Source organism: Hipposideros armiger, unplaced genomic scaffold, assembly GCF_001890085.2.
Source record: "Hipposideros armiger isolate ML-2016 unplaced genomic scaffold, ASM189008v1 scaffold_114, whole genome shotgun sequence".
Taxonomy (NCBI): Eukaryota; Metazoa; Chordata; class Mammalia; order Chiroptera; family Hipposideridae; genus Hipposideros; species Hipposideros armiger.
In genome coordinates, this window is record NW_017731464.1 from 2822662 (window position 1) to 2849919 (window position 27258).

General features: G+C 39.3%; 2 protein-coding genes across 4 annotated transcripts in view; both read right to left on the minus strand.

The window, feature by feature from the left end:
- GMCL1 (germ cell-less 1, spermatogenesis associated) overlaps positions 1-4991 on the minus strand; it is a 41637-nt gene extending 36646 nt beyond the window's left edge. For 2 of the 3 annotated variants that reach the window (XM_019647692.1, XM_019647693.1), the window contains exon 1: positions 4481-4990. In XM_019647692.1, coding sequence (XP_019503237.1) covers positions 4481-4740 — 260 coding nt within the window. In that variant the 5' untranslated portion in view covers positions 4741-4990. Of the gene's footprint in view, positions 1-4480 lie in introns of all 3 variants that reach the window. The other variant, XM_019647694.1, reaches the window with a different exon arrangement.
- A 3059-nt stretch (positions 4992-8050) lies between these two features.
- Positions 8051-27258, minus strand: part of ANXA4 (annexin A4) — a 65725-nt gene continuing 46517 nt past the window's right edge. The window contains exons 5-13 of the mRNA XM_019647698.1: positions 25675-25788; positions 24718-24808; positions 23128-23207; positions 21240-21296; positions 17900-17993; positions 14517-14612; positions 13883-13941; positions 12746-12868; positions 8051-9119 (exon numbers count right to left, since the gene is read on the minus strand). Of these exons, the coding sequence (XP_019503243.1) occupies positions 9060-9119; positions 12746-12868; positions 13883-13941; positions 14517-14612; positions 17900-17993; positions 21240-21296; positions 23128-23207; positions 24718-24808; positions 25675-25788 (774 nt within the window). The 3' untranslated portion in view covers positions 8051-9059. The remainder of the gene's footprint in view (positions 9120-12745; positions 12869-13882; positions 13942-14516; positions 14613-17899; positions 17994-21239; positions 21297-23127; positions 23208-24717; positions 24809-25674; positions 25789-27258) is intronic.

The window sequence follows — 27258 nt, forward strand, 5'->3', positions numbered from 1 at the left end:
TTGAGTCCCAGCTTCACCCACAGCTCAGTTACCCCAGATGTAAAGATGTCAGTAGCATCCATTTCATCGGGTTACCACGAGAAATAAATGAAACAATGTAGTTTCTGGTTCCTGACAGCACTCTCCCCAACTTACATGAAAAGATTAAAAGTACAGAAAGGAATAAGCCCATAACAGCAAAAAGGTGAGGGTAGGCTTATCACCTGATGAGAGAATTCTATGGATCTGGAAGTTAGAAAACAAACTGGAATGGAAGGAACATTGAAACCCACTGTCCAAAATATATCATGAAGGTCTAGGATGAAGGCTCTAGCCCATCTGCCCTTCAGAACGCATGCACGTGTACGTGTGCGTGTGCGTGTGCGTGTGTGTGTGTGTTGGGAGGATGATGTCTCAGGGGAACCAAAAGGCAAAAGTTGGAAGTGGGGCAGAAAATGGGGAAGCTTGTTCCTTTAATGGCTTTCTCCTCTCTCTCTGAACACAGAGTACAAATAACTTGGGCATAAAGATTCCAAGGCTTTTCTAGAAAGAAATATAACAAATCTATCAACAAGATCTAAGACTTTATAGCATTGGTGCTGGTGCTGACAAAGCAATCCTCATTCTAGCATATGAGAAATCTGTAGCTTGGAAGCTCCCAGCCTATTCACCCTAAATCATGGTCCCCAAACTATGTCAAAGCACCTGGAGCACCAAAGCAAACTCAGGTAAGCATGTGGAATATTTTAAATTTGAAGGAAACACAGCAACAGCTTTCAAATACCATGCAATCTACTACTATTGAGCTGTTTGGACCTATCTATGAGGTATTTCTTTAGGACCAGAAGGTGCCATGAAAAAATTACTGCGACACACTAAGGGTATTGTAAACAAAAAAAGTTTGGGAATCTGTGCTCTAAAACAAAGCATGCCCCACCCATATCTAATTTGGTAGTCAGTCTTCCTACTCAAAGGAGAGGTTTACTAGAAATAAATCTATTTACTCAAGTAAAACAAAACACCCCCCCACACACACACACACAAACACACACCTCAGTTGATCATTCTTAAATGTAAGCAGACAACCAAGATTCACCAAACCTGAGGAAATCAGGAATATGAAAGATGATTAAGAGAAATTGGCCCCAGAGGAAACATAATTCAGGGAAAAGAGAAGTTAAAAACAAACAAAAACACTCTTAATTAAAATATCTAGAGATCTGGGAATATTACATTTATAAAATACCAGGATGCTAATAAAGGATTACTCAGAACAAGAAAAAGAAGAGCTCTTAGATACTAAAAACATGGTTACTGAAATTAAAAAGCCAAAAGTGAGGCTGAATGACAAAGTTAAAGAAATTTCTCAAACATAAAGCAAAAAATACCCAGAAAGGAGAAAAGAAGAGAAAGTACAATCCAAGAAATCCAAAATCAAGTTAAGAGGGTTCCAAGAAAGAGAAAACAAAGATAATGGGATAAAGGAAATTATGGAAGAAATTAACGGAATCAAGTTTTTTCCAACCAAAGTAGTCTCTAGGTTGTAAGTATACATTAAGTACCAAGACCATTAAAAGACCCACACTTAGTACATTATAGTTAAACCCCAAAATATCGAGGAAAAATTACTAAAGTTCCATAGAGAAAAAAAATAGGGTCACCTAAAAGAAAAGAGAATTAGACTAGCATCGTATTTCTTACCAACACTGTGGGCTGGAAGACAATGAAGTAATATTAAAAATATGAAAAGTTATTTTAAATTAGATTTCCATAACCAATCAAAGAATGAATAAAGTGAGACTAAATTTAATTTAGATAAGCACAAATTACCTCCTTTTGCACCCTTTCTTATGAAAATACTTGAGCATGTAGTTCTCTAAAATGAGTGAGAAAGAAAAAGATATAGTCTACAGAAAACAATGAGTCCCAGGATAAGTTCAGACCTAAAGAGCAATGGTTCCAGATAGGAAAAGGAGGACGGAGGGACCCAGGAGGGAAGCCTTGGGTTTAGAAGAGGAGTCCATACAGGTGTGTTTGGAAAAATAAAAAACCCCTGAAGATATGATAAAGGAATATTATTCTTTTGTCAACAAAGAGGGTGGGGGACAGGCAGTCAGAAACTCTAGGAAAATAAAAAGGCAATAAAAATTATCTCAATAAGATAACAGGACCTGAAAACAGGGCCTGACTTATGCACTTGATGGAATGTTAGAAAATTTCTCCAAGAGAAAAACAGAGAGTTGTGACATTGGGCCTATTAAGTATGATTTATAGTCCTAGCACACTACTTGACTCTGCAGTGAATAATTTTTATAGTTATTATAACAGATACTGTTTGCTAGATTTCACTTTTTAGAGACAATCTAGGGGCAAAACACTCAAGATCTGGTTGCAGAACAGTGGAGTTTTAACGGTCTTGTTAACATATAATAAAACATGCGGTTGACAAAAGGTATGAGGTGGAAGGTAGACCTGGAAGCCAAAGCTTTTCATAGTGGGCTAGCTGAAGTGGGCTAGCACACCAGCCAACCTCGGGAAGCGTTTAGTGCCAAAATTCTAGGTCTTAATATTTTCTTGCACTTTTCATCCATGCTGGGCTAAATAAGCCAAGCATCTTTGATGATATAATATACTAAATTCGGATATGCATTTTCTAATAAAGGCTTGCTTTAAAGACTTTGCATTCCAGTCCACTCATGTAGACCAGGGGTTGGCAAACTTTTTCTGTAAAGGTCTAGACTGTAAATATTTTCAGCTTTGTAAGCCAGACAGACTCCAAGCAAGTTTTGTCAACATCCTAGTTAGCAGTTTTCTGCTTGCCAGCCTCAGCCTACCACATCTAAGCAAATTTCTCCTCCATCTCATGGGCTACAGCCACATCTCATCCAACATCTGAATCTCAGCTTGGGAAAAGCGGCCCTATTCTAAATATGTTCCTTCCTTGGGTATTCTGTCTCAGCCCTAATAGTGACCACTCCCTATATTTTCTATTCCTGTATTTTTTACAGATCTCTTTACCTTAGTGGTTTACCTTCAGTAGTTATTTTTGGTTACTTGCTAATAATGGTTATATTAAATTTTCCCTGTTCAAATTACAGTGTGATTTCTCTCTTTTAAATAGACCCTAACACATATATTTCAAGAACGACATATTAAATATAAGTGGCCTAAATACTAATTAAAATGCAGAGATTATCCTATTGGATGTAAAAAACACACACACAAAAAAAGACCCAATTTATGCTGTCTACAAGATACGCACTTTAAATATAAAGACACAGTTAAAAAGGGAAAGGATGGGAAAAGATACACCTTTTAAACACTTACCAAAAGAAAATGGTAGCTATATCACCAGGAATAAAGAGAGGCATTTTGTAATGATAAGGGGAGCCAATTCATCAAGGAGACATATTTATATTTACTGAGTACTTCTACAGTAGGCACTGTGCAGTGTATGCATTCTACTATTAATCAAACTCTACAAGACAAGTATTAGTATCTCCATTTTACTTATGAGGAAATAAGGTTATTATGTGCAGAATACAGACTAGAACTCAGAATCTGAGCTGTTAAAACTACACTACATTGACTCTTCAAAAAGGTAACCAGACAATTTGACAGTGTAGGTCCATTTTTGTAAATAAATAGAGGCCTTCTTATATAAAATCCTATGAAAGATTTTATAAATCAAACTATTAACATAAGTTATCTACAATGCTTTTATTTTACAATATAAACGCTTGTGTAGCAAAAAATTTTGAATTTAAAAACAATTTCATTTAAAAAATTACATCTGTGACCCCACTGATGACCCTGAAAAACAAACAGTAACCAGATTATGTGAAAACACATTCTACTTAAAAACTACATTCTAGTTCACAAGTAAATATCCTGTTTTTCAAATCTTGGAAAAAAAGTTAAGCAAGCTGCAGCACAGCCTTACACGTATCCATGGTCACCGTTCAAGTACTAGAGACTCTGAAAGGCTGTTTCTGGTAAAGGACATACATGTACACTATTGATAAACTTCACCTTTACAGTTAAGGAGGACTGTGTGCAATCATGTCCCCGTCCACTGAGTGGACGACCACAGGAGTGCCCATCTCGAGACCAAATTTACGTGTCTGTATTATTTAAGGCAACAGGATGCAAAACAACTCGCTCTGCTGTCACCCACTCAGACAGGACAAAGGTGTATTACGGAAGGCCAACCAGTCGGTCGTGTCTAAGGCTTAATGAGGCGCAAGCTTCGGCTTGGCGTTTCTCAGTCTCATTTTGGGTGTTTAACACCACCCAGGCAGCGTCTGTGGTTTCTCATCCAAAGCACGGCGTCTCCCAAGGCGTTCCCCACCCGTCCCGCATCAGGCCGGCTCCCACGTTTACCCTGTCAAGGACACGTCCGCTCCTCACAGGCTGAGACCGCGCCGCAGCCCCCAGCGACTCCTCCCCTGGCCGGGCCGCAGAAACCGCCCAACAGGTGCGGGCGCATCCCGCCACTTACCTACGAGGGGTGTTGAGGAGCCGCTGCTGCTCGTCCCCTTCCTCTTCATCCTCGTCTGTCTCGGAGTCGGGGTGACAGTAGCAGAGGGCCCCGCTGCTCCGCTTGCGTTTGCGGCTGCCCGGGCAGTAATAGAAGCCGTGATCGGCTGCTTCGCCGCCAGTCTCCAGCCTCCGGGCCGAGCCCCCCGCCCCAGAACCCGACTCCTGCTGGGCTCGGGCTCGCCCCTGGTGGCGCAGCACTCGGCTGCTCAGCGAGCCCATAGGCCACTACTCCCTGGGATTTCAGGGAGCGCACCTTAGGGAGTCCAGCGGACCCGGTCTCCCGCCATGGCTCGGCTGCCGCCTCCGGTCTCCACCCAGCCCAGGTGCCTACACCGCCACCTTCTCACGCGCAGCCCCAACCGTCGCAGCGGACGCTACCGCTTCCATCCTCCGCCCCGCCCGCCGCGTCTATCCGCGCGGCGCGTCGAAACCGCAGGACCTTGCCCCCCCTTTCTGCTTTCGCAACAAAGCTCGGACCGGAGCGCGCATGCGCGCGACGAGCCTCCGGAAGGGGCGGGGAAAGGTGGGTGTGCGTGGCGGGTGGAGCCTGCGCAGATCGGGACGAGGTGGGGGGTCTGTCGTGTGGAGTCCGGCCGGCGGATTCTCTGTGCGGTCTGCCTGGAACTCGTTTTAGCCTAAATTCGGGGGCCCCACTTAACTGTTAACGTTACTTTATACACCCCATTGTGTTAACTAGACTGGGAATTGCAGCTCATTCATTCTTTTTGCAAAGGTTCTCTGAGTTCCAGGTGTCCACCGTGCCCTGGGGTGGGTTAGGGGCCGAAAGAAAGAGTGCTATTTGAGCTCTTCCTTGGAAGAGTCACGACGTGCTGGGGTCGCGCTCTGCAGGGATGGGGCATGGCTTTCCGAGGGAAGAAGACCTAGAATGTGGAGCTTTGCTAGGTCTCTAGGTTTCTTAAACATCAACTTTACGCTTTCCTAGACGGATTATGGCAAACGTTCCCTTTATTCCTTTCCACCCAGCGGTAGTGAGACGTCTGAATAACGTCTGTACCGGGACTGTCAGGGCTTAAAATGCTTCTGGAGGCCCGAACAAAATTTACAAGTATCTGAGCAAATACTGCAGATTTCTGTCTAGAGTATGCGGCCCTTGCTATGGACTCAGGACAGCCAGCTTTCACTCCCTGAGCCCCTCCTGCTACTTTTTAAATAAAATATTTATAATGAAATTATTTCTAATGCAACATTTTAAGTGAAATACTTATAATGAATTACTCAGTAATATGATATGGACCCACCACAACTATGATAACAATTTTTAATAAAAATTTTATTATACTTGCTTTGATTCATTCTTTTAAATAGAAATAGATAGAAACTCCATCTCCATCTCAATCTGTCTCTCTCCCTCCCCTATAGTGACCACTATCCTGAGAATGGTGTATATCATTATTCCCATGCTTGTTCTTATACGTATACCTGTTAGCCATATATTTTCTTTTGCATGCTTCGACATATAATAAATGGAATTATACCTATCATTCTGCCTCTCTCAAAATTATACTTTCAAGACTTATCCAATAGACAAATCTCTCAATTTTCACTGCTCATTGTGTGACTAACCCATGATTTGTTTATCTTCCCCTTACTGAGGGAGGTAGGTTGTTTCTACTTTAATGCTCTTATAGAGCAGCAATGAACACCATGTGCAAGAGATTCATCAAGCAGATTCCCAGAAGAAATTTGCTGGGAACTTCCAACTTTTTAACAAATTTTTTATTGGGTAACTGTTTTTTTCCAGGACCCATCAACTCCAAGTCAAGCCATTATCCTTCAATCTAGTTGTGGAGGGCGCAGTCCAGTTGCCCCATTTTCAATCTCGTTTGCGGGGGGGGGGGGGGGGGCGGGCGGCGCAGCCCACTATCCTATGTGGGAATTGAACCGGCAACCTTGTTGTTAAGAGCATGCGCTCTAACCAACTGAGCCACCTGATCAACTTTCAACTTTAACTGTTAATTTGCTCTCTGAAATGATTATACTCCATCAGCAGTATAGGTAGTTTGGGTACCCCAGTGGACTGGTGTCTGACACCCTGAGAAATCTGAACCAAGAGGCTAGCTGAGGCAGTTTAGGGGAAGGGTAGGAGAAGAGCAGAGAATGACTGCTGCAAGAGGATCAACCTGCATGCCCAGAATTTGTCAGCACACAGGATGTGCAAGTGTTTACCATGAAACAAGAGTGGGCACCATAAGAAATGCAGCACAGGATCATCTTAGAGCCTGTGCAAGAGGCCCAGGGGGAAAGACAGACCAGCACAGAGAACCTGAAGGTATTGCCTAATTAATTCCTAGGGCCTGAAAAAGAGAACTGCATTTGCCTTGCCAGAGGAACCGAAGAAGAGTTCTTTCTTGGATTGATAAACGAAACCAGGAGAATGCTCACAAGAATCAGTTTTAAACATCTGCCAACGTCACACAGCGCTGATCATCTACAACCACAGCACTGACTGTCAGGAAGAACTTTCCAGCTCCTCTTTACTGTCCTCCCTCCTCCTAGTACAACCCTGGCAAGGTTGGGGGTGGGGGGTAGGGTAGGGTATGGAAGAAAGCCTAGGTGGAGAAAGAGAAGCCCACCATATCCTCTTCCCCAAAAGCCAGCTTCCTGTTGGCAGTAGGCCAACTATAAATCAAGTTTGGAATTTTGACTGGACATATTAATTACCGAAATGGCACTGTTTTATGACCTTAAGAGACTGCACAGTAGGGCTTATTATAATCTAAGAGTAACCAGAAAAGTCATGACTCGATCCTCTATCTGAATTTTCACCTAAAGACAGGAGAAGAACTAGGCTCAATGAATAAATATAAATGGACAGGAGAGAAAAACAAAGTTGCTTCATAACTGTATTCCAATGTGATGCTTGTTCAATATTAACAAACAAAAATTCCTCCAGGGTGGCTTTATCCTGCCCTCCAGAAAGCTTCCAGTCAATAAACGCAATTTGTTTTAAAATTTTGGCTAAGTCATATATAATTTAAAGAGAAAGCTACCAAAAATTTTATGATGCTTCCAAAGCCAAATAAAGTTGATTTGGAAAATCAATACTTTACTGGGTAGTTATTGAAGCAGTACTATTTCCTGTAATTAACTGGAATGACTAAGTATTCACGTAAATCGCTTCCACCAATCGCTCGAGCACTTATAATAGGTAAGTAGAAACAAACTGAAAAACAAATCCTTATATTTCACCCACCAAAGTACAATAGGTATTATAGAATGAACAGAAAAGAAATAATATAAATGTTCTACTTAGTAGAATGGAGAGCAACACTTAATTTCAGAGAATAAATTAAATACGTTGTTTTATATCATTAAGTAGTAATATCATCTGGTATATGTGAATATTAGTTTTACAGCAGCAAGTACACATAAGACTAAAAATTTTATTTTTTCTTAATGTTGTAGTTCCTGATAGAAACTAAGTAACACAAGTCTTTCAAAAATACCTCCTTTCAGGGTCTAGGATGAAAAAACTCAACAAGTGAAAAAGTCAGAGAAAGAATATACCTCATTTTAAAGACACCATGTTTTATTAAAATTATTTTTCCATGTTGTATACAAACTGAACTTTTGAATTAAATCCAAATGTACCTTCAGAATAATTCTAGGGTTAAAAGGCACAGTGCAAATGTAAATTACTGCAAAACAACAAAATCCAAAATAACTTAAAAAATTATTTTTAGCACAAAAAATTTCCTTTAAGTAAAATTCAGAGCATCACAACATCGCCAGAATACCTAGCTTGACAATTAATTTTTCCCCATTCATCTTCAAGCTGCATTAAGACATTAACCATAATATTGTGGAATGTTCAGCATTTATGTTTGGTAACCACACATATGTGATCTGTATAACCAGTTAGAATTTCATTTATTCAGACAAGCTGGTGAGTTTGGTATACTTTATAACCTGGAGAGAGTAAGTGATCTTAACATAAAATGTGATAGAGGAAGTATTTCACACCAAACCTAGTCAAGATCAATTAATGTTATCGACAAAACCTAAACAAAGGACATTTGTGGATACTTTCAAACTATATGAAATAGCAACTTGGATAAATATTCTTACTAACTAGATGCTCACAATTTCAAATCAAGAAATTACTAGCCACTCTAAAAACAGAATTAGGGAAGAAGAGTGATTTTAGAGCCGTCTTCCAGTCTCCCACTTCAACACATTGTCACCAAGAAGAAAACATGAAGTAATTTAATATAATCCAATTTCTGTGAAACACAAGTGAAGAAGAGGTGTGTGAAAAACATGCAGTACATTATTATTTCTAATTTTAAATCTCCTCTTAGGTTTTATAAGCTTTGAAATGCAAGTACAGCTTTAAAACATCATAATGAGTAATTATAGATGAATCATAATACAGAAAGTGTACATTCTAAGAGGCATCTGTAGGCGTTTTAATTTGGAAATAAGCATTCTGAGATAATGCTAATAGCAGCGTAGAAAAATGAAGTTAAAAAGTATTCAAAGTTGTGGGAATTCTCTTATTTTTCCTGGGTTTTGTTTTAATCATCTCCACCACAGAGAATGAGCAGGACCTTCCTGTAGTCTCCAGATGTGTCACCCTGGAGGACAAGGGAAGCAAAGTTAAGTCAGGAAAATAAATGGATTTTAAAATGGGATACACAGCTCAAAGTCATCTAGGTTAACTTTCTCAAGCTTGTCTCCATTTTTCTGAGATTTAAAAAAAAAATCATGTGTCATTTTTATTACGAAAGTAATTCTTGTTTAATGGAGAAAATAAAGACATAAAAGAAGAATATAAAAATCATCCATAATTCCACCATCTAGAGATTACTATTCTTAACATTTTGGTTTGTATACATCCTTTTAGGCTTTTTTCTATGCATATAGATTTCTATGTGGTGGGACTGTAGTATTCTTCTATATTCAGTTTTACTTAATACAGCCTGAATATTTCCCTCTTTTAATTTATTAAATGTTCTTCTATGATATCATTCTTTAATGATTACCGATTATCCACTGTACATAGGTAAAATAATTTATTTGGTCACCAACACCACTGTTCGATACTTACGTTGTTTCTAGTTTTGCACTCTTATAAATACTGCTGCAATAAACATAGTTAAATTTTTGTGTATTTTCTTGATGATTTACTCAGGATCAATTTTCATAAAATGAGAATTACTGGATAAATGATAATGCATTTTCTTAAGCCTTTTGATATGGGTTGCAAAATAGCCTTCCAGAAGATGCTATAAAGTCTACATAGAAATTTTTATGGCCGCATTAACAGATCAATTTTTGTTAGTGCTTCAATGGGCACTAGAAAAGATGGAATCTCTGTTTATAGAGTTCAAAGTTTAATATGTATCTATTAAAATAAATCTTAATATATTTGTTTATACTTTGTCTCACTGATCTGCCAAATAAAAAGAATATGTTAAAGTCTCCCTAGTATAGTATTTCCATCTGTGTCTTCTTTCAGAGCATCAAGTTTTTTATTTATATACTTGAATGCATACTATTTGGCACCTAAGTCTCATGAGAATTTACTCGGTCGTGCTGCCTTTATCAAGTGATCCACTTTCTCCTATTTTAATGCTTTTTCTCTTTAAATTCTTTTTTCTTTTACTTATAGTGTAATCCCTACTTTCTTTTTTGAATTTGTCAAATGTTCTCTTTAGTTGTTCCTTATAAACATGGAGTTGGATTTTATATTTATGCCTTATCTGAGAGTTTACTTATTTTTATTGTAACTTACATTTTTACCTTATTTCTATCATTTTTTTCTATTATTTACATATTTTATATTTCTATCATGATCTTTTTGACAATTATTATAGAATGGGCAATGTATTCCTTATTTTTAGTCTTTCCAGTGTTGTGTGAATGTGTGTATATGCATATATATTTACATACTTATATATTTTATTCAAATGTAAATAATGTAAAATAATGTAAATAACAAATAATGTTAGTGAAAATGATATATTTAGTGTACTTTTTTCACATTTCATAAAACAATTTTATTCAGATACTTTCATAGATCTTTAAAAAATTGTGGTAAAATATATATTATATAATAAAATTTGACATTTTAGCAATTTTTTAAATGTTTAATTCTGTGGCACTAATTACATTCACAATGTTGTGCAACCCTCATCCTTATTTCCAAAACTCTTACATCACCCCAAACAGAAACTGTCACCAGGAAGCAGTAACTCCCCATTTCCCCGCTTACCCTTGTCCCTGGTAACGGAAATCTACTTTCTGTCTCTATAAATTTACCTAGTCTATATATTTCATGTAAGTGAAATCATACAGTATTTGTCCTTTTGTGTCTGGTTTATTTCACTTAGCATGTTTTCAATGTTCATCCATGTTTCTGAAACTTCATTCTTCTGATGTATGTATATACTACATTTTGTTTATCTGTTGATGGATATACTTAGGGTGTTTCCACCTTTTGGCTATTGTGAATACTATTTACATTGCTGTACAAGTATCTGTTTGAGTCCCTGTTTTCATTTCTTTTGAGTATATACCTGGGAGTGGAAGTGCTGGACCATATGGCAATTCTATGCTTAACTTTCTGAGGAAGCACCATTTTACATGATCACCAGCAATGCATGAGGTTCCAGTTTCTCCGTATTCTCACCAACATTTTCCTTTCTTTTTGTTTTTTTTTTTTTAAATTATACTCATCCTAGTAGGTATAAAGTGATATTTCATTGTGGTTTCATTTGCATTTCCTAATGATTATTGATTTTCAGCAACTTTTCATGTGCTTATTCACCATTTGTGTATCTTCCTTGGAGAAATGTCTTCCAGATCCTTTCTTGTTTTTTAAATTGGGTTGTTTATCTTTTTGTTATTGAGTTATAGGAGTTCTTTATAAATTCTTGCTAGTAAACCCAGATCAGATATGATTTGCAATAGTTTCTCCCATTCTGTGGATTAATGGACTTTTATTTTATTTTCTCTAAAGAAATTCCTAAACATATAATGGCCAATTAAGAGGTAGAGTTCATTTTTTTAAATATTTATTGCCAAGTTGTCTCCAGAAAAGTTAGACCAGTTTATAGTCCTTCCATAAGAGATGGTGAGTTTTCCCCAAGCTGTTCCTAATGCTGGTTATGAACTCGATAAATTTTGTGAAGGTATTATGTGAAAAATGATGACTTGTTTTTATTTACAATTCATTGAATATTAGTGAGATTAAACATTTCTCTATAAATTGACTATTTCTGTTCCATCTTTCATGAAGTGCATGTTTAATACCCTTTGCCCAGTTTTCTTTTTGGGTTTTCTTTTTTTCTTAGTGATTTGTAAAAGCTCTTAATATAGGGATATTAACCCTATATGTTACAAATATATTTTCCCATCATTTCATTATGGTCATCCTTGAGTCTTTAAAGTATTTTACTTACAGTTAGTTACACTTTAGCTCTGCAAAATAAAGTTACCACATAGGCTATATGGAAATAGAAACAAGTTCCTGAATAAATAATGCTACCATGAAAATCTACAGCTCAAATCACCTAGTAGTTGTACTTCTCCAAGCTCTCAGTGGGATTCAGAGTATTTAATTCACAGATCAAATCCTAATTTGAAGTTTGTTGTGTAGGCAACGCCAACTTCTAGGGAAATTTCCCTAGAAGCTGGTGTTGCCTACACAACAAAAATTAAAATTAAAATTTTACTTTTAATTTTAAAAGTAAAATGTTGCTTTTACTGGGAAGCAAAATCCCAGTAATGAGGGGTTTCCAGGAATGTGAATCATTTGTCATCACTCCCATGCCATGTTAGGATGCCCAAAAATCTGGTGCCAGGTAAGGAATAGCAATCCGGAATAACTCACATGCTTTCCCATATTTTCAGAATACCTCAGCTGGATGACTGATTCAGTGTGCTTATCTCTCATTGTAAGCAGGTAGACAAAGAAATTATACTCTTACACATAGTCATTAAAATATAATCTTTCTGTCTGGGGTCAACATGAAACAATTACTATATTTACAAGGCACACATTTCCAGGTTCTAACCTGGCAGAGATTTAAATATCTGTGTGAAAGGAGAGAGACTGGAAATATCTGAATTAGAGTACCATCTTTAAAGGGAATGATATCTGCCAAGGAGAGGATAAGAAGGGTCTAACTCCCTAGGTCAGAACCCCATCCTTTCATCAGAGCTTTCCCCAGGGCAAGGCAAGGCTCCCGTGACTTACCTTGATGAAAGAGTACAGAGACTTTCCATAGAGCCTCTTGAAGTGTGCCCGGATGTCCAGCATATCAATCTCCGCCCGAGAAACCATTATTCTGATAAGGGTGTCATCATCAGTGCCCAAGCCCTAAGGAAGAAAACAAGATGCCCACATATAAGACTAGCTGGTTTCCAGACAGTTCTGTAGTCTGTCAAGGCACAATGACGGACGACTCTCCTGATTGCCGTCCTTTATACCACAACCTTAGAGGCCTGTGGAATATCATGCCTTGCCATGGTGTTCAAGGCTTTCAGCAGCTTCCTCTTCCAACACTCTGTGTTCTGACCAGAGGAGGCCACTATGTGTCATTCTAGAGACATACCCTGTATTCTCTTACCTGTAATGATTCCTTCCCCTGATGTCATCCTTCCCTTCCCAGCCTTACCAACCTTCCTCCCATGTAAAATCCTTTGATGTAAAACTTCCTTTAAGGTCCTACTCAAGCATAATCACTTCTTTATGTATTCTTTTCTGATCCTCACCCCCTAAACAAAAAAAATGTTGGGGAAAAAATACCCTTTCCTCTGTGTTCCTACAATATTTGGATCCTCAACTTCTGTCTTAACGTTCTGTTTTGTTTTTGTTGGTGTTTTGCACATACCTGCCTCCCCTTCAAGGCTAGAAGTTCTTTGAGAGCAAGGACTACATTTTGACCTTTCCTGCACCTCCCATGGTTCCCAGCAAGGGTGCCTGCACAGAGTACAGCGCATGGTTGGGAGCTTGGGCTCTGAAGCCAGACTGCCAGTGTTGCATCCCTGCTCCATGACTTCTTCACTGAGGACCATGGGCAAATTGCATATCCTCTTTATGCCTCAGTTTTCTCATCTGTAAAATGGGGGTTGATAACAGTACCTGCCCCATAAAGCTGGTGTGGGGATAAAATTAATCTGTATATACAAAGCATTAGGAATAATAATCACGCATTATAAGTACTCAATAAATATTATCTAGTGTTATTATTAGCAGACACTCAGTGAAGTATTTAATAAATAGAAATGACTGTCTCAGACTGATTTTGGCCAATCTGTGTGGGGGCTATAAGTAAGCATATGAAGGTGGACACAGACAAGTCATTCAGATCCTAAAAACGAGGCCACTTACCTTCATAGATTTATAAAGCCTTTCAGCAAAATATGCAGATTTATTCCTCATGCACTTTACTGTCAAGAGATAAAAAACAGAAATGAAAAGATTACAGATAAAATCTATGAGAAAAAACCGACAGTTGTGCCCTCTGTTTCTATAAGGTATGAAGTAGTATCTCTTGATTGCTTTCTCAGAAACATTTTAGCCAAACAATGTTTTATGAACATAGGCGATATTGAAAGCATTTTCACAGATGGGAAGTACCCTCAGTTTACTGTCAAGTTCCTGGAGAAGTGATTAATAAAGGCCATTAAAACAAAAGGCAGCATGTGGTTTCAAAATGATGATGATCTCTACCATTTGTTCTAACCATTTAGACTTGCAAGATACAGCCTGTATAGATTATCTTTCCCATATCCTGAGATATAATGGCACAGAGGATATAAAATATATAAAGCCATATGGTATAATAACAATCAGGTTATATATAACATTTCTTGTTTAAAATTTAGGATCACATCATGAGTGCTTTAAACAACTTATTTTTATCCCTGAAAAAAAAATTCTACATCCCATGACAACAAACGGATAACAAGGAGGAAAATCTGTAAGCATTTGTTTCTCCACTCTCTACCCCTTAACAGCTTACCAATGGCTAGCAGGGCGTCTTCAAAGCTACCAGATGTTTCAGACTTAATACTCTGTTCAATATCCTTCTGTGATATCCTTTTGTACTCATCGAACACTACAAACAATAACAGAATGGAATTATAAATAATAAAAAGAATAAACTAGAATTTACGGACAGAATGAGCATCTTTTAATTAAACCACACTATTTATCCTTCAGCATATTTCAGGGGGAAACTAATTAGCAATGTGGATGAGAACCCGGAGGCATACGGCAAGTGGAAAGGGCCCCAGGAGAGGACATCAGGCAAGTCCTTTCCCTTATCAGAGACCCTGTTTTCTCACACAACATGGAAATAACCTCCGGAGAGATTTGCTTTTCTCATTGTTTCCTTAATAAGCTGAATTGCCTTTTTGTAATTTTGGCTTTGGCAATCATCTGTGTATTCATCTTCCTTTTGGCTCCTCAAAACTAGAGCAATTCAGCCTCTTCAAAACTGAGTCACATTTGATAACAGCTGGTAGCATCTTTTAATAGACTTTAACATAATTACATTTTTTCTCTTTCTTTTTTTTTGCCAAGTATTTTTGCATGTGATGAACATAGTTCCCTCTCTTGCTGTTTCCTAGCGCCTTCTTAGAATGGCTATCTGTTTTATTTTTCTTCTTAACATCACTTTTCTTTGGGGTGCTGCCACCGCCAACAGTGTGATTCTCACAGGGCTGTCAATCCAGGGAAAACCCTGCCCCACAACATATGCCATAAGTTCTATCAAATGAGTGAGCAGTTCACCCATCCAGGACCCATCAGTCTTACCCTGTTAGGAATTTTTTAATTGAGTAGATCATGGGGATGGCCCAAAACACTAAGTCATCTTCAACTTCAGAAAACATAAGAATCATATGGGAAACCTGTTAAACTTCATGGGTGTCACTCTCAGAGGTTCTAAGTCAGTCAGTCTGAAGTAGGGGCTCATGAATCTGCATTTTTCATGGAGACCAGACTTAGGGAAACTTGGCCTTAGAAATAAAATCCACGATTCCTACTGAGATCACCAGAACTGCTTTGATTTCTGTTCTTTCCTGGAGCTGTTTAGCACTCCCGTCAATGCAATGAGCCACCAGTATTTTTCATTTTCCCTCTTGTCCAAGTCTGTACTATTTCCTTTTTTTAAAAAAACTTAAGTTGCAGTCAGTGAACCAGTGAATGTTTAAATAAAAAAAAATTATTACAGTAAAAGACACATTGCCATTAATCAACCTCAAAATACTCCCCCTCACTTGAACACACTTATCCCATCGTTCTTGCCACTTTCTGAAGCAGTTCTGGAAGTCCACTTTCGTGAGTGTCTTTAGTTGCGCTGTTGTGGCTGCCTCGATGACCTGAATGGATTCAAAACATTTACCTTTCATGGTCATTTTAATTTTGGGGAAGAGCCAGAAGTCGCACAGTGCCAGATGTGTTGAATAAGGTGGATGAGGTCACACTGCAATGCTTTTTATTTGACAGAAATTATTGTACCAGAAGCAATGTGTGACACGGAGCCTCACATGTGTGATCACAAAATATGGTGAATGCTGCTGCCGTCCAATGGAAAGGCAGGGATCTTCAATATGGGAAGCGACGCATCAAACCTTAGTAACAGTGTGTGACAAGTTTCAACTTGTTCAGTGCAGTCAGTGGGGTTTGAGCTACAGTTGAGAGAAGGTGTGTTTTAAAGTGTACTGTAAATTGTCCTCCATCATGACAACGCTCCGTGTCACACATCGCTTCTGGTATAAGGCAATTTCTGTCCAATAAAACCATTACAGTGTGTGTATCCTCATCCACCTTAGTCACCGGATCTGGCACCGTGCGAATTCTGGCTCTTCCCCAAAGTCAAAATGGTTCAAGACATGGAGGACAGCGCAACTAAAGACACCCACAAAAGAGGATTTGCAGAACTGCTTCAGAAAGTGGCAAGAAAGATGGGATAAGTGTGTTTGAAGAGAGGGGGAGTATTTTGAGGGGGATTAATGGCAATATATCTTTTACTGTAATATATATATATATATTTTAATTTAAACAGTCACCATATTGTTTGATCACACCTCGTATATTGCTTGGAATAAAAAAACCTAATAGACACATTTTTCTAAGCCTCAGTCTTTTCCACTGTAAAGGGGGGAAAATGATGGCTGCTCCATTGGAATACTGCAACAAACAATGCTTACAATATCCTTAGTGCTGCATCTAGAAGATAGAGAATTAACAAAACCTCAGTTATTATGAATCCTCATTATTGTTGGTTGGTAAGAAACTCATGAAGTTTTCTTTATCCAAATAGTGCCTAAAAGATTTTCTTCCACTGACTTCCAAGCAGATATTTTATAACTGCTTAACTACTGACTTGTGCCTGGAAGTGAAAGTTGTTACAAATGGATTTGCATGAAATTGGCTTCTGAGGACCTGCAATTCTTGAAAAATACCACCAGGGGGAGATTTGTGATGTTAGGAATTGGCAAGGGAAGGCAAATTAGGAGCTGAGTCAGAAGGTGCATCAGATAGTGGCCCAGGACATTTATTAACAGGAGTAATCACTTATTTCTTGTCACTGTGGAATATCTGAAATAACAGCAACTTCCAAATGTGTTGTAATTTTCAACTACTTTATGTTTTCAATTTAGAAAACTCATTCTTCTCAAATTTCCCACAAGTTTTGTAAATTGTGTGTGATATAAGGGCACAGTGGGTCTATAAAATTATGACATAGCATAAAGACTTAAAGAGCTCATAAAAAAGATGAAAGATCTTATTAAACCTTTCTTGCTGTTTACAAGAAGAAACTAAACCTGACAACAAAGACTGTACACTTGTATGGTATCTTTTCCCCAAAGAAGTTAAAAGCACTTTATAAAGACTAGCATTATCAGAAGCAAATTAGAAACATTCCACATAGGAAATAAAATTTGAAATTATCCACTGTTCATCTGATACAACATATCCCCTAAAGAAATCCCTTCTACTAGTTTTACAACTTGGACATTAAATAGGAATAAACGTCAACCAACATTTCTGTTTTCTTGCTCGCTGATGTACTGAAAATATTTTATGTAATTAAATTTAAATTGAGCTGCTTTAGAAAAAGGACTAACTATGAAGGTCAGTTTCCTTTAAACAGGAATGCCAAACTTCTATGAATACATTGTGTATCTGCTAATTATTTATGATTAATCTTTCAGAAATTGGCCCTAATGCACATCGTTGCACTCATATATTTCCAAGGTAAGACATGTAAGACAGTTCAGGACAATCAGTTCCTTGTCCCATGTAAAGGGGAAAAGGTTATCGATTTAATTATGGGCAATGTAGTTCTCACTTTCTTTTAAACAGTTTCTTTGGAAGATGAGGCAAGTGCCTTACCGTGCAGCAGATGATTTCGATTCCGGGAACAGAGAACAGTCAGAAATTTCACCTCATCTGTCCCCCATTTCTTCTCTCCAGCCTCATAAAGGTCCTGAAGCCAAACAAAGCACAAATTTAAAACACCATAGAGAAGATGCCAGGACATCTCTAAATATTTCCAGAATTTCAAAGAGCTGAGCTGGCTTAGTTTTATTTTGTTTGTGATGGGGCTGGAAGTGGTATTGGCGGTGAGTGGTAATGACTCAGGATTTTTCCTCAGGCAGAAGATTAATGGTATCCTATAATATCTTCTGGAGAGTCAGGGCAAACACCAGCAGCTCCCTACATGCAGCGTATATGGTTACATCTTAAGAACTAAAAGGAATGTCCTAGACTTGGGCTGTCCCATACAGAAGCCACTAACCACATGTGGCTATTTAAATTTTAATTAATTAAATAAAAAATTTAAATAAAAAATGAAATTCAACTCCTCAGTCATACTAGCCACATTTCAAGTGCTCAGTGGCCATATGTGGCTAGTGACTACCCATAATAGACAGTGCAGATATAGCACATTTTACACATTACAGAAAGTTTTATTGGACAACACTGCTCTCGAATGATGTGTGATTTGCTTGGGACTACAGAAGGTCTCACAGTAGAACCAGGACCCATCAGTAATCACTTATATTCCAATCAGGTAGGAATACAAGAAATTGATTCTGGTCACTTTACACTATTTATAAATCAAAACTACTGTTCATATCACCTCAAACCCCTTAGGATGGCTGCTATTAAAAAGAAACAGAAAATAACAAGTGTTGATGAGGTTGTAGAGAAACTGGAATCCTTATGTAATGTTGGTGAGAATGTCAAATGATACAGCCTCTATATCATACAAACAGTATGGATGTTCCTCAAAAAATTAAAGATAGAATTACCGTATGACCCAGCAATACTATTTCTGGGTATATATCCAAAAGAATTGAAAGCAGGATTCTAAGATATTTGCAAACCCATGTTCATAGCAGCATTATTCACAACAGCCAAAAGGTGGACGCAACCCCAATGTCCATCCACACATGAATGGATAAACAAAATGTGGTCTATACACATAATGAAATATTATGTAGCCTTAAAAAGAAAAGAAATTCCTACGGGTGTTACAACATGGATGAACCTTGAGGACATTATGCTAAGTGAAAAAAGCCAGACACAAAGAGACAAATATTGTATGATTTCAGTTATAAGAGGTGTCTAGAGTAGTCCAACTCATAGGAATAGGAAGTAGAATAGTGGTTGCCAGTGGCTGGGGAGAAGGGAAAATGGGAAGTTGTTAAATGGGTCTAAGAGTTGCAGTTTTGCAAGATGAAAAAATTCTGGAGATGGGTTGCCCAATATGTATATAGTTAACACTGCGGAACTGTATCTATTATTTCTTTTAGTGTAAGCTTCATCCCAAGAACAGATAAAACTGGACTGGTTAGATAAAAGCCTCTCTATATTTTAAATTTTCTACCCTTTATAAGTATTTACTACCAAATTCTACCTGCTCTGATCATTCTCATCTCAAACTCATTTATTTTCCTACATCAAAATCCAGCTATAATATCCAAAGTCTGCAAATGATCCCCTTGCTGCTGACGCAAATTAAAAAGCAAAGATGGACAAGGTTTCCTACTGTCTTATCCTGGAAGAGCTGAAACCTTGACTGGAGTTGTTCTTAAATTCCTTGTCTCTTGCTAGGACTTGGAAGATCCAGAAAAACCCTATTCTGAGCTCTACGCCCTCTGTCCTACTTCCCCAGCCTAAACTTGTTTAGAAGCATTTTTTCACCTGGTCATCTCCAAGAGAACTATGCTCCTTGAAGAGCTCAAACATATTTGTTTGTTGAATTCCATGGTATTAAAAATCAGACAGACCTGGATTCAGAGAGCCCAATTCCACCAGCTTTGTGATCTTGGACAAGTTATTTAAATCTGTGCATGTTTCCTAATCTTTAAAACAATAATATCTACTTCCCAGATTTGTTGTAAGGGAAAAATGTAAAGTAGTCAACGCAATGCCTGGCACCTAGTAAACCCACAAAAATGGATCGTGAATATAATGTTTCAGGAATAAATTGCTCACTAACTCTTCATTTGATTTAAGGTTCACCTAGGCTATGGAGGCTCCTTTCAACATGCCCAAAACGGTCCCCTGAGGTAGCTGAAATTCACATAGGCATCCAAGAGTTCCAATGTCTTCAATACTTTCTCCCTCCTCAAAGCTTCTGGACTGAAGGCAATTTCCTATGTCTCCTGTAAGGGACGGGCCTCCCTGAGTCCTCAGAGCTCTTATGCCACACATACCCCTCTACGTTCTAGTGAAAGCAAAAGGTTCTTTCCTGCAGAATCCACAGAGGTTCATACCTCACATACTGAGTGGAACCAGTCCCTCTCTACGGTTGTATAATCGTGAAGAGTACAGGGTCTAGATCCAAATTGTCTAGCTTCATATCCCAGTTCTGCCACTTATTATCTGTCTGAACCTGCGCAAGGAACTTGACTTCTCTGAGCCTCAATGTCCTTGTCCGTAAAATGGGGATAGCAATACTTATTTCATAGGGTTATTGTAAGGATTCAGTGACATATTTCATATCAAGAGCTAGCACAGTGTTTGGTACCTGATAAAGACTCACTTTTTATTAGCTGTTACTAGTGTTATCTGGCCACAGTGAATAGACCAGGGGTTGGTGCCAGGGCAGTCATCAGTGGGCTGGGTACCAAGGAAGCAACTTCTATCTTGGGTTTTGGTATTAATTTTACCCAACAGGGGATACACACTATGCCAAGCTTTTTTACACAGGTCCTATCAAATGTTCTCTTTGGAGAAGTACAAATGTAAGGTAAAACAAAGCAAAGGCAGGTCTTTTCATCTCCAAGTGATTTAGAAGACACTCCACGGTTCTCTGGGGTGTCCACACCACAGTCTTAATGTGAAGGAATCTAGACTCCAGAGGTGCATATATAATGTCGCCTCATGCCACCCCCAAACCCCACGTGCACTCCAAGCAGGAGGAGCACTAAGCACAGGCAAGGAGGCAGGAAACACATGGTGTGATCAGGGAACAACTGGCTGAGCAGTCGGGTTTAATTTAATCCTAAATGAAATGAAGAGTTTAGTGAGCAATTTATTCCTGAAATATTATATTCACTATCAACTTTTTGCAAGCAACTTCTGCTATTAAAGGTCATCTGTGGGAATCTTTCTAATAACACATCCCAGCTGGCCCGACAGACACTGAAATATGAGAGGGAGTCCATCAACTAAAGCCTGTCTTATTGTCGAAAGAGAAATAAGCTACAGTTCTACTCACCTGGGCATCCTGTCTCATGAGATCATCATCCAGATGATTTCCTTCATCCCTGCCACCCTGGGGATGAGAAAAACACACCAAAGAGAATGAGAGAGTAGCCATAAAGATGTGGATAATGCCAGGCAACCCAAGAACCTGGTAATTAGACAGAATGCCACCAGGGGTCACACTTCCAGCCTAGGGAGAGAGGACAGATGTCCCTTGAGTGTGCTTGCGTTATTCCTGTGGCTCTGATCTGAGCCTAGAAAACATACCAACCAGAGGGCAAGCCCTTACTGTATGGGTATCTCTGCAACATAAAACAGGGAAAGAGGACGAAGGCTGCCTACCGACTGCTCCCTCCAATACTATTTTCTCCCCTTCTGTACCTCCGCCTAGTCCTCCCAGCTGACTCCCACCTTTGGAACTAGCAAATCTACATTGATCGATTCTGCCAAATAGGGGTTGGGAACAGAGAAGAAGAGAGAGTCTGGGACCAGGGATGGGGCTTGAGGAACACATGAAAACGCCTCATCCCTCACCAGCACCAGCTCACAGGGAGGGCAGGGTTGACGTCTTAGACGAATGCTAAAGAGCAGCAAAACGGATTACTTTCCTCTGGTTTGTTAGACTGTTTTTATGGCTATTCTGTCTCAATATTCTATGGTCTAGGCATGGCTCGGCAGAATGGCAAATCTGGGGGTAAAAGAAAAAATGGGTAGGAAATAAGGAAAGCAGACTGCATTATTAAGTAAATCCAGAGAAAGAACGAGATGGGAGCTCGAGATCATTTCCAGGGTTTTGCTTTGAACAGCAACAATATTAACAGGAAAAGACAAGTCAGGAAAAAGAGCTGGTTTGGAGGAAAAATGAGTTCAGGTTTAGTTTAGGAGGATGGATTTGAGGTGATGGCAGAATATCCATAAGGAAACATCTAAAAAACAGTGAGAAATGAGTTTCACACTCAGGAGGTCAAGGATAAAGATACAATTGGGAAGTCATGTGAAACAGCTCCTGTATCCATCTTCTCTTTTTTGGCACCCGCTGCTCCCACGCTAGCCTAGTCCTGCTTTATTTCTCACATAGAATATTGAGGTAACTTCCAACCTCGTCTCTCAGCCTCCAACTCCTTGCCATGGCAATTAATCTTAGACCCAACTATTACATTACTCTTCTAAAAATGCATTTCCAATCATACCATTCTACTGCTCCCATACCTTCAGTGGCTCCCTACAGCTCTCCAAAGAAAGTGTAAACTCTTCCCAACATGGAATCCCAGTGCATCCTCTCACCTTGCTCCTAGAATTACCAACCTGACTGCTCAGGCAGTTATTCTCTGATCACACCACGTGTCCCCTGCCTCCCTGACCGTTCTTAGTGTTCTTCCTGCCTGAATGCACCCATCCACACCTCTGCTTCTTGAAGTCCTAACAACGCTCCAAGTCCTCTCTGAACCTGACCTCTGCCATGAAGCCTTTTCTTTATTTCTGCAAACCAAAATTTTTCTGGAACCTACCTTTTTCTGGAACCTCTCCTTAGGCACTTACTTTTCACGCCTTTATTCTAGCAACTTGTGTACCTGATATATTCCCTTATGACACTATAAACTCCTAAAGCCCAGGAACTGCCTCTTAATCACCCTCATTAATTCTCAATGCACTGACTAATAAGGGTACCGGACATGTTTGAGGTACTTGTATATATAAATTAGAACAAATGGGCATAATGAATAGCCAGAGTCTCTAAAGGAGAGAAGATAAAACACCAGAGAGGCCCAAGAAAAAATTCTGAGGAATATTCACAGTTGGGAGGCTGAAAGGAGGAGAAAGCCTGGAAAAGAGGATGGAGAGGGAGCATGTCAATAAAACCCAACCCCCATCAGAAGCAGCCAACAGAGAAAGCCACTCACAGCAGACAGAGACACCAGCACTCGCTGGAACATGAACGATGTGTCGGAGCGAATGTCATCTTCAAGGCTCCGGTCGTATTCTAGCAAGAGAGTAAAATTAGCTGTATGAGGATAGAGCCCTGCCCAACACTGTCACACCCAGAGCCTTCTGTCCCCTCTGGAACCAGCCTGTGTACAGAAGCAGCTCCGCGTGAGGTTTTTCACCTCACACAGTTTTTCAAACGCTAAGCTCTGGTGAAATGGTCAAGGTAAGTTTAGCTTGTCATTATCATGGAAACGAGGCGTTCCTGTTCCCTAACATGGGGCGTGGAGAAGGCTGGGGCTGCAATCCTCACTCATCCTACTGTCCAGGGGTCTGTTCTGAACATGGTTTTCAGTGGCGCTGAGAACAGTAAGCTTTGAAAAGCAAAAAGAGTAGAGTCTCAGAACCCGTGTTTGGGGACCAGCAGGGAGCTGCCAAGCCCCAATTCTAGCATGTACCTTCTCTGCCCCATCACTTGCTCAAGAGCGTCCCCAAGAGGAGCTCCAAACAGTCGCAGCCTGCAGGGGGAGACTTCCTGCATTTAGCAGGTGTGGCAATCAGGTGCTAGAACCAAATTCCCAAGGTTCAGAATATGCTGCTCTGAACACTTACCAAAAACTATTATTCGTTTGTTTTCCTTCTACCAAACATGTACTTCCTAGTACATGTTTACTACAAAAAACTTAGGAAAAAAATCAATAAGTAAAACAAAGGGGGAAAAATTAAAAAAGAAAAAAACTCTCACCCTAATCTAATCACCCAGAAATACTCATCAATAACATTTTGGTGAATATCCTTTCTCATTTCCCTTATATACATGTATTGTCTTTTTTTCTTTAAAAATATGGGATCACGGCATACTATTTTGTGACTTTTTTTTTCGCTTATCTGTATACCATACCCTTTAATGTAATTGAATAATATCCTTCAATATACAGTTTGATGACTACATAATAGTCCATCGTGTGGGTGTACCATGTTTTGTTTAGCCAATCTGCTAAACTGTTGGACATTTTTAGCTAAGATAACAAATACCAAATAAACACTATGGGATCTAAACCTTTGTGTAGTTTTTATCATATTCTTAGGGCAAAAAGGCATGCATCTTATAAAGGCTCTTTGTCTATATCATTTTCTGGAAAATTTAAAGAGGGGAGTAAACAGCTGTCATTCTGAGATGGCTGGAGGGCATACACTCCAGTCTGAAGGTAAGTTGGGTGAGACAGCCCCTCCAGGCCATTCCTTGGAATGCTAAGATTCCCCTGGTGCCCGCACTTTTGAACAAGCACTTTTGATTCTCTGCTTGATAACAAGGAACAACTGTCTAGCTTTCAGGGTAATAAAACACTGAACTGGATAGCCTAGCAGAGTGGCATATTCACCTGAGAATCCAATAGACAATCACTTGCCTATTCAGAGATCGGCTGGAAAGCAGCGCTTGGAAGGGAGAATCCCTCATGGTCAGTTTGATCAGTGGGTAACCCCCAAGCCCCCTTTTCCCCACTCTGCTAGTCTAGTTCTCAGATCACAGTGAAACCTCAGCCAGGGCTACTGAGGATGCTACGTACGCAGCTGGTAGGTCTGGCTTATGCGCCGGATCTCCTCGGGCGTCCGGGAGGCCAGGATCTCAATCAGGCAGCCCTCATCAGTGCCAGCTCCCTAAATGGGAAACCCAGAGGAGAGGACTTTATGAGTCAGTTTATAAAACCAAGTCCCAGACAGAGAAGGAATACAACCAAGAATCTGCAGAGAATAAAGACAATCCACAGGGTTCTAGCTACAGGACTGCCTCCCTTTTAATTGTCCTGCTCCAATTCCAGTGTGTTTACTGTAGTCACTCTCATAACAAACATTTATGGGCTGTTTCTGTGTGTTGGTTCTTGTGCCAGGTTAGGGACAGTTTCTGCTCTCTGGGGGCTTAACCTTTCCTTCATCTCCTCTGTACTTTTCCCTTGAAGGACAGAATCTTCTGGTAAAGGCAACATGTTACCTCTTTGTTTTCCCAGAGCCTCGCCCAGAACTTTCCACAAGACTGAGTATTTATTGATATGGTTGAGGAAAGGACTTGTATTTGAACTTCATACTTGGCCATTAAAAACAGGCAGACCCTGGGCTAAGGCACAGCGGATCTGCTATGTAGGGAGACTGAGAACCCTTTTTTTTTTTGGTGCCAGTTCTGAGCCTACTGCAGACCCAGGGGCCCCCACGGTGTCAGTTGTAAAGTTTCATATCTTGAAAGTAGCTAACACGGCAAGAAAGTTTCTGGAGCTGCACAGAAAGCATGATAACCACTCCCTTCGGAGCCACAGGAAAGAGTGAATGATTCCGTCGCTTTTTGGAAAACAACTTTTCACTTACAATTGCTTTAATGTAATGTCATGTTTTCAAGTGGTCATAAATGAAGGAAAATCTTCCTCCTAGCCTTCATCCATCCCACTCTCAGAGGGCCTCTGTCACAGTTTCTTGAGAAAGCTCGTCAGTGTTTGCACTGACCACACAGAGAGCATGAGGGGAGCAGCACAAACCTTCATGGCCCTTCGCAGCTCCTGTACGTCGTACAGCACCGTGGGTGTCATCATCCCCACAATCACACTCTCGAAGTTGCCACTCAGTTCTGACTTCAAGTCATCTATCAGGTCCTGCAAGGTCGAGAAAGCAGCTTGCTTAATTGCTACGGTAACTTAAAAACTAGCCGCTTTCAAAGAAATGGGGGTCTCTGAGACTTTTCAGGGGAACTTCAAGGTCAACACTGTCTTCCTAATAACACTAAGACATTATTTGCCTTTTTACTGTCATTCCCTCAGAATTGTATAGTGTTTTCCAAAGGTGACTTGACATAGCTACAATAATATTAAAAGGCTATTAAAATATTACTCCCTTTTCTAACTACGTATCTGTATAAGACTAGATTTTCTTCACACACTTCAACCAAAACCACATACTGCAAACAAACTGAATGCAGAGGCAGATATGAGAGGCTAGCTGTCGTCCATTAAGCCAGGCATCAAAGAGATTTGAAAAATGTAAAACAATGCCAATCGTCTCACTAAATATTTTTTTGTTTTGGAATATGTAGCTGTTTTACATAAAAATGTTATTTATATTTATTTTTGAGGGGTTTAAGTGATTTCTTAAAAAGTAAACAAATCCATATTTTAAAGTGTTCTCAGTTTTAATTTCAAATATAATTACTAGCAATAGATATAACCCACAGAAAACAAAAAGTCCTCAATGATTTAAGAGTGTAAAAGGAGTCCTGAGATAAAAAAAGTTGGTTAATACTGACTTAAATGTATCAGTTCACTTAACAATATACCCCGAATATATTTCCAAGTCAATAGTCACCTACGACATTTCTAACAGTTGCAGAAATTCCTATATTTAGATGCAATATAATTTCTACTGGGCCCCTGTTTGTATTTTTCTACTGTTACATACACAGGCATTTAGTTGTATCTTTTTAATCATTCATGTTTACTTTCTAAGGCTCAATTTATAATAAGAAATGTAATTATTTGGACAAAGGACCAAATTCTAAATATATTTTTCCACATTTCCTACTAGAACAGGTCAGAGAGTTTAAGAACCTGCTTAATAAGATCAACGAACCAATAAAGAGCAGAGCTACTATTCAAGTCCAGATCTCTGACCCTCATAAACCTGAATCTATACCACAATCTATTATGTATATTTTTATGTTACTTCCACATATCGAATGAAGGAATAAAAAAATTTTTGCTTAATCCACTAATGTTAGTCATTTTAACAAAGTGCCATTAGATTAGCTTAGTTCTAGTTCTGAAGCAGAATAATCAACCTCGAATGTGTGTGGCAACATGTTTTAGGTCTCTAGTTCACACGTCATATGCACGTTCATGCCTATCTGTGCTCATTAAATTTCGTTGAGGAAGAAGAAGAGTTCAAAATGCCCAAAAGGTAGTCCGAGCTACGAATAATCCCATTCCCTACTGGGGTGCCCAGCCAAGGTTCACCTTGCAGATGCTCTGGGGAACAGCTGAGTGGCCTTGTGCACCCAGCAATTTAATGCCTGTCTTTGAGAAGCAGCATTTGGCTGTAGAGTATCTCAGGGATAGAAATACTTAGTCATA